The sequence below is a fragment of the Diabrotica undecimpunctata genome, chromosome 5 (genome assembly GCF_040954645.1).
Source record: "Diabrotica undecimpunctata isolate CICGRU chromosome 5, icDiaUnde3, whole genome shotgun sequence".
In the NCBI taxonomy this organism is placed as follows: Eukaryota; Metazoa; Arthropoda; class Insecta; order Coleoptera; family Chrysomelidae; genus Diabrotica; species Diabrotica undecimpunctata.
In genome coordinates, this window is record NC_092807.1 from 65,983,665 (window position 1) to 65,996,719 (window position 13,055).

Here is a 13,055-nt window from a genome sequence, read left to right on the forward strand (position 1 = left end):
TATGTGTTTCAAATAACTCTGTGTATTTTGTGAAAAAATTAGTAAGTCGTCGATGTAGTGGACTATGAAATCTTCATACCTATTTAAAATTGTATGTAGAGCTCTTACCAGTGCTGCACAAGCACTTTGTAAACCAAAAGGTACTACTTTAACTCGGTACACAATACCATCGATTGAAACCGCGGTGTAGTTTCTACATTTTTCTGCTAACGGTATCAACCAAAAACTATGTTTTAAATTAATTTTAGAAAAAATGTGTGACCCCGTAATTCTTCCAAAAATAGCCTCAATGTTGGGAGGTGACTCATATTGAGGTACCGTGTGTTGATTTATATTCCGGGCATCCAAACATAGTCTCAATTCTCCACTGTTTTTATTACAATGTAAATTAAATTTGTTAAATTAACCTCTTCTATTAATTTTTCGTTGGTCAATGTAATTTCCAAACCGGTGTCTATCATAATTTTAATTTCCCGTTGATAAAACCATCTACAAACTTTAAATTTACTCCACTTCTTTTATCACTATTTGCTGTCAATTTAATAAATTCCTTCGGGTGACAAAAAATTCCTGTTTGTTTTTTTATATCTAGTGAGCGCCTTCGTGAAAAGACGCTTGCTGTTCTTCTGTGCTCCTTCTTCCGTCGCTCTGTCTTTCGCCCTCATATTCTTCTATTTGTGTGTTGTGGATCTCTCTTCTATTTTCTCTTGGTTTGTTGGACCCGTATCGGTTTCCACGATTTTCCTGTTTGGTTTTCTCGATATCTGTCCTCGTTCCATTGCCGATTTCTTTGTTCATAATTTCCTCTTCCGTTGTCTCTATTTTCGTTTTCCCTTCTGGGAATAAATTCTCTTTTTGTGTTATCTGTCCTAAAGTTTTGTCCTCTATCTCTATATTCTTGATTTTCGCGTTGTGTATAATTTTCTTGCGATCTTCTTATTTTTATTTCTCTCAGTTTTGCTTCTCGTATTTATAGGAATTGGCATAAACTGTCGATATCTTGTAGTTTTGTAAAGTTATGTGGTCTTCTAGGGTATCTTCAAAATGTCTGACTATCAGTTCTACAAATATATACATATATATATATATATATATATATATATATATATATATATATATATATATAATTTGAATACATAATAAATTAAAATCAAAAATCGACATGTTTCGGGAATTTCTAATAATGTTGTTTATTTAGCTAATAATGAATTTATGGTTTACTTTATTTTTTATATATATATATATATTTATATATATATATATATATATATATATAATATATATATATATATAAATATATATATATATATATATATATATATATATATATATATTTATATATATATATATATATATTTATATATATATATATATATATATATATATATATATATATATATATATATATATATATATATATATACAGTGATGAGTGCATTAAGAACCGGCAAAATAACGCAAAAGATAGAAAACATAATACGTTGTGAAATAAAAAGAGATGAAAGTAGTAGAGGTGGGAAATTATCGATAGAAAGAAACCTCTAATTGACATTACATTACATTAGGACTATCGATAGTTTCCCAACTTTAGACGTTAGCTTATAAGCTAGTTGACTTCAGTCATAATATTACAAGTATGACCTCGAACATTAAAATTTTTTAAATTTCGCATAATGTAAAAACTGATTGAAGGCAATAAAGCAAAGCTTAAGTAAACACTTTAATTAGTAGTAATTTGATAATTAATTCTGTGTTGACGAATACAGAATAACAAGCTATGATAATTCTGTATTGAGAAGAGTGTATGCGACGTCTCAAATCACAGTTTATTATTGATCAGTACTTTAATTTTGGATAAAAACATACTCATACTTAAACTGTTTTTACTCACATTACGTGATACGTATTACTATGACTGAAGTCAACCAGCTCATAAGCTAACGTCTAAAGGTGGGAAACTTTCGATAGATCTAATGTAATGTAAAGTAAATTATAGGTTTATATCGACAATTTCTCACCTCGACTACTTGCATCTCTTTTTATTTCACAACGTATTATGTTTTCTATCTTTTGCGTTATTTTGCCGGTTCTTAAGGCACTCATCCCTGTATATATACTACTACCTACTTACTTACTTCTTACAATACATTTATCGTAGATATAAGACCATTTACCAAAAGATTCAACAAGAGCCGATATATTCAGAATTTAATCAACTCATTCATACCAATAGAGCAGCAAAACTTAATCTACATTATGAACAGCTGACAGTCTTTGTTCCAGAAAATTTAGCATTTCGACATTCAGAAGGTAATAAATTCAGACAAATCGGTTCACACACTTGTTACATCACAAGTAGTATACGAGTATATCATAATATATATAAATATATATATAGATAAATTTACGCACTTTCAAAATATCTTTTAAAAAAGATTTTATTTTTTAAAATAGTACAACTAAGTTTTTACTTCAAAAATTAAACAATAAAAATTCTTAATTACAAAATGAAACGCATTGATCAGAGAATGATAATGGAATAATTAAAATATAAAATTGAAAAATCAAGTTTATTGTCCCTTGGTTTGCAATTGCTGAGCTTGCTATTACTTGGAGTTCAACGAACAATAATGTTAATAGTCTGGGAGCTAATGGTTACATTTCTTCTCCCTCGGTGAGATTTGACTTCGTCCTCGAAGTTCTTGATACTTCTGCTACTAGTTCTTCTAAAATTTGGATTTGGGCTGTGTCTAGCTTAGGTCCGAAAAGGATCTTGGAAATACGTTTTCTTTTCTTCAGTAGGAATATTGTTAGGGTCGATGACACAAATAAGATGATTATTAGTGCAGTGATGCTGACTCCAGTGGAAAGTTGCGGTAAATTAGCGGTCATCTCGATAGGTTGAATTTGTCCATGCGTTTCTGGGATCCTCAATTTTTCGATTATGATTTCGTGGTTTGCAATAAGTTCCATGGGTATGATATCTGGTACGTGGATTTCTTGATTTGACTTTCTGTTGAATTTGATGCCATCTATGGTAATGGATTCATTTGTGGTAAGGATGCTGCTGGATTTAATAGTTTGTTCTCTAATATTTATTGGTTCTACTATTCCCAATAGTATCGCATTGTTGGTTTCTTGGAAGAAATTTTCTTTGGCTATACTTTTGGTGCAATTCTTGACATTTGGTATAGTACATTGGGATCTTACTGGTTTTGTGCATATCATGTTCTCAGCTTGTCTCGTGCAGGTCTCGAACCATTTATTATTGGAATGATAATGTGCTGGTGGAAGAATCATAATATGGTCTGCATTTGGAATAGGATAAATTTTAAATGTGTTGTGGGATTGTTCGTAGAGGATAGGAATTTTGATTATTATGAGCATGGTTCGCTGTGTGACACAAACTAATGTTTTGGAAAGTTCAACTAATTCATATGGGTGTTCGTCATTTACTAATAAAGAATTTCTGGGATAAATTTTTAAGAGATCGGCTTCAAGAGTTTCAAGTTCCTTTAATGTAAACAATTCAATATTGGAGATATCTAGATGAGATAAGGAGATGGTTCTGATTAATTTCATCAAAAATTCATAAATGTTTTAAAGGTTTAATATTTCGTTCTGTAGTGCGACATATCCGTCGAGGTCAACTGACAGCTTGTTAATAGTGGACGTAAGCAAAGCATTATTTTTATTTAAATTTATCAAGAGTTTTTCGAACCTCGTATCGCTGGCTTGCCCATACGAGATCTGATTATTAAGCGTTTTAATTATCTCGTTTTGTTTCATTTCTATAGCGGTAATATGAGTTTTTAGAAGGTCTAGATCTGAGTCATCTGGGTTTCCTGTAATGTATTTTATAGCTGTACCTAGAAAGTTGAAAAGTCCTCTTTTTTGCGTTCTTTTACGTGTAATTTTGTGTAGGTCATCTTGTGCTTGTTGTTGTAAATGTTTGTATTGAGTGTATAATGTCGAAAGCGGTCCTCTTTTTAGGTTGTCTTTAAAATAGTATAATGGGCTAATGTTTAGGATTTCTTCTAGTTTTTCTAAATCAATGTGAAGAAAGTGTCTGTGGTAGTGAGAAATTTCGTGAGATTTGCCAATATCTTCGGCGAAGTATCCATTATTGGGAACTTCCAGTATTTTGAGTGGATGTCCCAGGGACAGGGATATCCTGAAAGGAGATTTTGTTTGAAATATTTTTGTCTACATGTTTCCTGGTTCGTTTTACAAATTTAAGGTGGGTGCTAGTTTTATTTTGTTTATCTGTCTTTCCGGTTATTTTAGTCTTTTCTTGTTTGTCGGGATGCATTGTGGAGTAAGGGGCTTGTAATTTGGGTTTGTGTTTTTTCTTAGATACATACAGAGGTTGTGAAAGATCGACTTCGGGTATTTCTTCGGCGTTTTCATTATGTTTGTCTAAAGCGTGTTGTCTTTTTTCTTTTTGTTTATTATAAAGTTCTTGGATGAATGGTTGTAATTCGTCTTTGTGGTTTTGGTTGTATGTTTCGTACACTGGAAGGTCGAAATCGAAATGTATTTCTTCGGCGTATGGACCGTAAAGGATTGAGAAAGGAGAATAATTGGTAGCACTGTAAATAGATTGGTTGTAGATTAAAACGGCATGTGTGAATACGTCGTCTAGAGAATAGTTAGGGTTTTGTGCACGCAAGGTGCGAAGTTTTTTAATAAGTGTGGAGTGGAAGCGTTCTACGGGTGAATTAGAAGATGAGTTGTTGGCAGTAGTAAAATGTATTTCTATTTTATGAAGGTTTAAGAATTCTTTAATGACTGCAGAATTGAATTCTGTGCCTGGGTCGCAAACAATTTTTTGGGGATAGTTATGATGAGAGAAGTAGTGTCTTAGTTTACTCAGAATAGAGATCGAGGTTTTGTCAGGTAGTTTATAACATTGAGCGTACTTGGAGAATGAATCTACAATGGTCAGATAAAGATTTTTGTTACAATGAAATATGTCTATGTGTAATATGTGGAACGGTTTTTGTCCCAAAAGTGGTCCTAATTGTGGCGGTTTGTAAGGGTGTCTTTCGTACTTGTTTTGTAAGCATATTTCACACGAGTTGATAAAGTTTGAGATTGTAGTCTGCATAGAAGGCCAGTAAAATTTATGTCTCAGATGCTTATAAGTTTCTACTATTCCATTATGGTTATCAGTGTGGTATTTTCTGATATATTCTAACTGTTGTGTTTCGTCTTCGATGTCTTGTAATAGTTTGTTGCAAAATATTGTTTTGACTGTGGAATTTATGTTTTCTTTAAAATAGTTACATATGAATGGTCGGAATTCGTGTGGTATTTTTATAGCAAATTTTTGGTTGGGCCTAAGTAAATAATGTTGGAAGGTTTCTGGTAATTCGTTTTTCCAATCATCAGTGATAGTTACTGTATGACGGTGTTTGTTAAAAATTTTCTTATAAGTCATTTTGTATTCGTCAGAGTGAGGTTCAAATATAATTTGGTTGGATGACAAGTTGATTGGTTCTTCTGATATTTCTATTCCTGTTATGGGATTTTCGACAGAGGTGTGTTGCGTGTTTTCGTCCGTTAGGTTTTGGTTTTTGTCAAAGTCGTTTAAGAATTCATCGACGTCAAATTGGTCATTAATATCCGGTGGTTCAGCAGAGTTTGAACTAGTGCTTAAGGCGTTTATTTGAACTCGGCTAAGAGCGTCGGCTACTTGATTTTCTTTTCCTTTTTTATATCGGACTTTAAATTGAAATTCCTCAAGTTTAATCCTTTGGCGAGATAATCTTGAGCAAGAGTCTTTGATTTTATTAATCCAAACGAGTGGGTTGTGATTGGTTTCAATGATAAAATGTTGGCCATAAAGATATGGGCGGAAGTGTTTACAAGAATCTACCATGGCAAGTAATTCTTTTTCGATTGTGGAGTAGTTCTGCTCTGCAGTATTTAGTGTGCGAGAGTAGTAGGTGATTGGCTGATTATTCTGAGATAACACTGATCCAATAGCGACATTAGATGCATCAGTGGTCAATACAAATGGTTTAGAAAAGTCGGGATATTGGAGAATCGGGGCGTTGGTTAGTAACTGTTTACATTTTTCAAAACATTCTAAAAATTCTGGATTAGTGGGGTCAATGATTACATCTTTTCGTGTGCATCTTGTAAATGGAGAGGTGATCTTTGCAAAGTTTTTACAAAAACGCCTGTAGAAGCCAATGAGACCTAAAAAGGATTTTATTTCTTTGACAGTCTTGGGTAAAGGGTATTTTTGGATAGCTTCGATCTTACTGGGGTTTGGTTTTATACCTTCGGGAGTAACTATGTGACCTAGGAAGGCAACTTCTTTAGTCAGAAATTCAGATTTATCTAGTTGGACCTTGAGACTGTTTTTTCGAAATGTGTCAAAGATTGTGGAGATGTGGACCAAGTGATCTTGTAAAGATTTTGAGAAGACTATAACGTCATCCATATAAACAAAGCAAAATCTGTGTAGGAAGGGTCTTAAGATGTTGTCCATTAATCTTTCGAAAGTGGCAGGACTATTTTTTAGTCCAAAAGGCATTCGTAAAAATTCGAAGTAGCCGTGGGGTACTGAAAATGCTGTTTTGTGAATAGAGTTTGGGTGAACTTCTATTTGGTGGAAGCCTTGAGCGAGATCTAGGGTAGTGAAGTATGTAGCTTTTCCGAGATTGTCAAGGATTTCATCAATTTTTGGTAAAGGATATTTATCTCCAATAGTATTCTCATTGAGTTTTCTATAATCAATCACCATACGGAATTTCCGTTTTCCTGAGGCGTCAGGTTTCTTGGGAACAATCCATACAGGTGCTGAGTATGGCGAAATTGAATTTCGGATTATTTTGTTGTCCAAAAGTTTGTTTACTTGTCGAGTGATCTCTTCTTGCATAGATTTTGGATGTCTGTAGCCTCTAACATAAATGGGTGATTCGTCCTTGGTTTTTATTTCGTGTTTCACAGCAGATGTGAAAGTTAAATTCTTTGAATCATCGTAAAAAATATCTTTGTATTTTTTACAAAGTTTTATGATTTTACTTCTTTCTTCTTCGTTTAGGTGTTCTGTTCTTATTGCTGGTTCGTGAAATTCGGTCGGAGGAGGTGAAATTTCATAATTGTCTAGAGTTTCGACGTGTAAAGTGTCTAATTGCATAGGTTTTTGGAGTATAATGTTTTCTAAAAATCCGTCACTTACATTGTGGATTGAGTTAGGTATTTGTAAATTTGCAATTTCTGTGGCGTGAATAAAGACTTGTCCTCGTTGTATGTCAACGGGTATTTTATTGTATAAAGTATAGAAATTAATTTCGACATTGTGAGTGGTTAAGTTTAGTATTTTAGTTTTATAATTAATTACGGCTTTAAAACGTTCAAGCTCAGAGTTTCCTAAAAGAATATCGAAATCTTCGCTCCAATCAGCGATTCGAGCATTTATGGGTTCGTAAATATTATAGACTTGTAGTAGAGGTGTTTTTATGTTTAGTAAATAATTTTGGGTTGTTTTCATGGATGTCAGTGTGAAGGGTTTTTCGTAAATATGTGAGGGATCAAAATATTTTAAAACTTTTGGTGAGACAACTGTGTGGGTGCCACCAGTGTCGATTAATACTTTAATATTTGAATCAGGTAAGAAGAAGAACGGTAGTCGGGGGTTAGCTTGGAGATTACTTAGATCGATATTGGTGGAGGATCTTCGTCTGTTGGATCCTCGAGAAAATCCTGAGAAGTTTCTTCAATTAATTCTTGGGGATAGTCATTGTCATTAACTTCGAAATATTCAGGGGCGTATTCGAAATTTTCAGGGGTGTATTCGAAATTTTCATCTGAGTTTGCATTAATGTTAAAATGATGCGTACGTCTAATAGTGGACGCATCCAAATCCATGGGTTCATTTCTTGTGGCGATAGTCTGTACCTGAGTCATTGGGGTAGCATCATATCTTTCAGGTTGGGGATTTCGGATTTGTCTATTGAAATTGTTATTATTTTGTGGATTATTTCTAAAAGAATTAAAATTAGAGTTAGGAGTTGCATTGGCGTTTGGCCTAGTAGCAAAATTTGTATTCTGATGGGCATTGTTTCTTGATGTTAAGTTAGAATTCGCTTGAGAAAAGTTTTGTCTCGGATTAAAGTTGAAGTTTGGTTGTCTCTGATAAGAGTTGGAGTTTAGTTGTCTCTGATAAGAGTTGAAGTTTGGTTGTCTCGGATAAAAGTTAGAGTTTGGTTGAAAAACATTTCTTGTGGGATTTGGGTTATTGTTAAAAAATGTCTGGTTTGTATTAGCAGGTTTTTGTTTTGGTAAAAATGGTTTGTTATTTTGTTGCGTCTTTAAATAATTCATATATTTCTGTTGAGATTTGTGATTGTCATAAACTATACATTTTTGGAGCGCTTGTTCAAGCGAAGTTATTGTAAAATGCGACAAATATTCGGCATATGGTTCAGTAATACCTGTGCAAAATGTTTTTAAGGCTATATCTTTAAAATAGGGAGTCTTAAAATTAACAGTTTCAACGTTATCATTTAGAGTTGTATGCTGTAATAAATCGTTTAAATTTCTTGTAATTCTCTGGTGGTATTGATCATAAGATTCGTGATTTTTCTGGACAGTCGTAGAAAGTTGAGTAACTAGAATATCTTCGGAGCGTCTGTCTCCGTACTTAGCTAAAAGCGCTGGCCTTACGTCAGCCCAAGCTGTTTTGTTTGAATAATTAAGAAAATCCCGCGGTTCGCCTTTGATACGAGCAATAATGTTAGAGTTTAAGATAAATTCTTGCGAAGCTGTAAGCTGTTGGCCTACCAGGAATGTAATCAAGTTATCGACCGATTTTAAAAAGGCAGATAAATTATCTCCGGTGGAAAATTCCGGCAATGTAGCACATAGGCTAGTAATATCGGCATTTAGAAACGGCATTTCAACTTCTGTGATAATAATAGTAGGGATTTGTTGAGTAAAATCGGGATCGGCGTTAATACGGGTGTTAGAATCAATTTCAGTATTCAATGTGAGATTTTCAAGCAAAGTATTTAAATTATTAACAGAGTCTTGCGAAATATCAATGAAAGTGCTCATAAATCAAAAATAGGAATGAAAAGGAAAATGTACTTACAGTAGGATGATCTGTTGGGATGTCCTGCACATAATCTTTTCTTTTCCGGTTCGGATTTCTCGTCTAACAACTTCGTTGACCAAGGAAACTGCTTATGTTTCTTGTACGAGCTGTATCCTGTTCGCAGCGCCAGATAAATTTACGCACTTTCAAAATATCTTTTAAAAAGATTTTATTTTTTAAAATAGTACAACTAAGTTTTTACTTCAAAAATTAAACAATAAAAATTCTTAATTACAAAATGATACGCATTGATCAGAGAATGATAATGGAATATTTAAAATATAAAATTGAAAAATCAAGTTTATTGTCCCTTGGTTTGCAATTGCTGAGCTTGCTATTCCTTGGAGTTCAACGAACAATAATGTTAATAGTCTGGGAGATAATGGTTACATTTCTATATATATATATATATATATATATATATATATATATATATATATATATATATATATATATATATCTATATATATAAGAAAAAGTAGTCCAAAATTTTTTGACTAGTTTGGAAAAAATATATGTAAATACTTTTTTCTTTTTGGGTGTGGTAGTCAATAAAAACAGAGCTTTGCTAAGGCGTACTATTTATTCTGAATCCAAGCTTTCGGTGGTTTTTTGCCACCTTTATCAAGGTCTACAAAGAAAATTACTATGTTGTAACAGTTTGAATGGTGCCAAAAAAAGGCTATAAAAAACTATAAAAAAAAAACTTACCCGAATGTAAGATTCGTGGCAGAAACAACAACGTTAAATAACATGATATACTGAAGTTGCAATTACACTTTAAAAATTACTGTTAAAAAAACACTGTTAAAAAAACATTTTTAAAGTGTTGCACAATTGTGGTACAATAGTACCAAACTGGTTGGATAATGAGAATATTGATGTATAGCCTTGGCCAGCACAATCACCGGACTTAAATCCCATTGGGCATGTATGGGACATGCTCCAACGTAGAATTACTCCACATATTGGCAATATCTAAAATGAGTTTTAATTAAAAGAGCTTCTGAGAGAACAATGGACACAACTACCTCAAGCAGACATTAACAATGTGATTCGGAGCATGAACAGTAGATGTAGAGCTGTGATAAACCAACGTGGTGGCCATACTTTATTTTAAGTTTTTATTTCGTATTTTTGACATTTTATGGTGGTATGTGAAACATGGGTGATTTGCAATATATTTTTTTTGCTCCAATTTTCTGCTTATTTTTGCAATTTATGGTTTTTGACATATTAAAAAACAATTTAAACTACAATTTTCGTATTTCGTTGTATGTAACAAAGCCTACCAGAATAATATACCAACAATATCAACACAACAGGATGTTCTTCTGCTTCCTGTGCCTAACTTTCCAAATATATTTTTTCTTGAAAAATGGCTTATAGGAGGGCATATATGGATCCAGTTCGCATAATGTGTCCAAAGTATTGTAACTTTCGAGATTTGATGGTGGTCAGTACTTCTCGATTCTTCTTCATTCTTCTGAGGACCTCGTTATTTGTGACTCGGTCAATCCACAGTATCTTACGTATTCTTCAATATAGCCACATCTCACACACTTCCAATCTTCTGCGTTTAATGTCCACGATTCAACACCATAAAAAAGTTCGGAAAAGACGTTATACCAAGAGTGAGGCTTAAAAGAATAAAACCTATCATAGAGGAAAGGAAATTGATACAAACCGACCATTTCGATTTAGAGAAAAGAAATCAACTATCGACCAAGTCCATCGAATAACTGATGTAATAAAAATGCAATAGAAAAAGAAGTATTCTCTATCATCTTCCTAGATACATTCGACAATGTACGGCATGAAGGGCTTGTGCACAAATTGAAATTAACACTAAAAAATCACTGTTATTAGAATAAGATATAAATAGAGTATTTAGAATAAAACAAGAAAATTTAAACCTCAAAGAAATTAAAGCAGGAATGCCACAAGTAAGCGTACTCGGCCCGGTACGGTACCACATATACATAAGCGACATTCCTGTTTCAGAAAACAACACAACTGCTACCTTTGCTGATAACACTGCCATATTTTCCCTTCTGCCAAACTCTCAGCTATAGGACATCACAATGATGCAGAAAGAAAATTACAAGCATTAATTGACCAAATAAATAATTGGACAAATATATAGTGAATTAAGTTAAATGAAACAAAATCTGTTCACCTAAACGTAAATTTCACAAAAAAACAGCAATATATAACAATTAGAATCAAGAATGCCCATATACCATTTGCTAACACTGCAAAGTATTTGGATATTAAACTGAATGCTGGACTTCCATGGAGAGCACATGTCAAAAACAAAAGGGAAGAAATGGAAATCAAATACATAAAAATGTACTGGCTGCTTGTTAGAAAACCCTAGTTGTCAATATTTAATAAATTACTTTTGTATCAACAGATTATTAAATAGACATATAGTATTCACCTCTGGGTTGTACTAATCAAAGCAATATTATAATAGTTATACAAAGATTTTAAAACAAAGTGCTGGAATATTGTAAATGCTTCCCGCTACCTAGGGGTTTAGGGATGTAGACTGTGGGCCAAACTATAATCAAATTTGCCAAAATTCACGAGCAGAGACTTCATCAACACCTGAACATCCAGTCCATCTAGCTTCTCGATAACACAAATCCTACAAGAAGACTCAAGAGAAGGAAACCTTTTGAGTTGGTGATGTAATGAGTTTTAAAAGTAAAGCATTGTGCGGCTCAGTGTATTTATAAGTTCGTTAGTACCTAAGGAATACTACTGAAAGAGTTCTTAGTTTATATACCCCTGCAGTAATTTAAGTTAAAACAGAGCAATACATTAATTATATGTTGTGATCAGATTGTAGTAATAATAACTGCCCCCTGCGGGTTTGTTAATTTAAATAAAAAAGGAGAGAGGTTTGGATCTTGAAGAAAGACTTTCTACTGGGGTTTGGTTGACGTAGAGTTAACCTTCCGTTATCTTTTGCTTGCTAATTATCATAAGCTTGGTCGTCTTTAAGTTTATATTAAATCCATATTGTTGATTGTAATACGTGATTTTGTTCTTAAGAACGTGTAGGTTGTCCGCAAATGCTATGGTGTCACCTGCATATCTGATGTTGTTTAGCCGATACTCGTTTAGTAGAATGCCTTTTTCAGTTTCGTGCAAAGCTTCGACAAATATTTTTTAAAAATAAAGAATTAAGATTAGATGGGACAAAATACAGCCTTGCCTCACTCCACGCAGGATTTTTACATATTTGGCATGTTCACCTGCAACTCTAAGATTTGTGGTCTGATTCCAGTAAAGGTTTCTAATTAGTTTTAGATCTTGGTTGCTATCTGATCTGCTTCTTTTAGTATTTGCATTATCTTGGCGTGCTATACTCGATCAAACGCTTTCTCTTAATCGACCAGATAATCGTATACCTCGCAATTTTGACGTCTCTGCATCTATGGAATTAAACTTGTACTGAGAACAAAGATAACAAACTGGTTGGAAGAAATTTTCTGCTCACACAGGTTGAAAATTCTTTTATGTATTATTTTTAAGAACATTTTTAGGAGATGACTTATAATACTTATCGTACAGTATTTTTCGCATGTCTTGGCTCCTGGTTTTTTTGGAAGTGTAATTAACGTAGACTTCAGCCATTCTATTGGTATTTCTCCAGAGTTGTATATGTGTATGTCTTATTTTGTTTAGGATAACCTACTACTTGTCGGGATTGAAAATTTAAAAATTTATGTGTAGTAATCGATAAACAATCAAATTTTAAGCCAAAAATTTCTGATGAATATTATTATCTGGGTAACCCAATACTTTGAGAGTTATTCGTAATTGAAACTTTTGAAAAAGAAAAAATATTTTTAACCGTTTTTAACCCAAAAATTTTAATTAAGTAAAAATATCTAAAAATAGTTTGTATTATTATTATTGTAGACGTCCT

General features: G+C 33.0%; 2 protein-coding genes across 4 annotated transcripts in view; one reads left to right on the plus strand and one right to left on the minus strand.

Annotated features, from left to right (window-relative positions):
• LOC140441359 (TBC1 domain family member 1-like) overlaps positions 1-13,055 on the minus strand; it is a 515,776-nt gene that overhangs the window by 196,496 nt on the left and 306,225 nt on the right. The window lies entirely within an intron of this gene.
• LOC140441358 (fasciclin-1-like) overlaps positions 1-13,055 on the plus strand; it is a 43,688-nt gene that overhangs the window by 2,563 nt on the left and 28,070 nt on the right. Inside the window, exon 3 of one of the 2 annotated variants that reach the window (XM_072532027.1) lies at positions 2,159-2,310. The exons of the other annotated variant lie outside the window; for it this stretch is intronic. Coding sequence (XP_072388128.1) covers positions 2,159-2,310 — 152 coding nt within the window. The remainder of the gene's footprint in view (positions 1-2,158; positions 2,311-13,055) is intronic. 2 annotated transcript variants of the gene reach the window in all.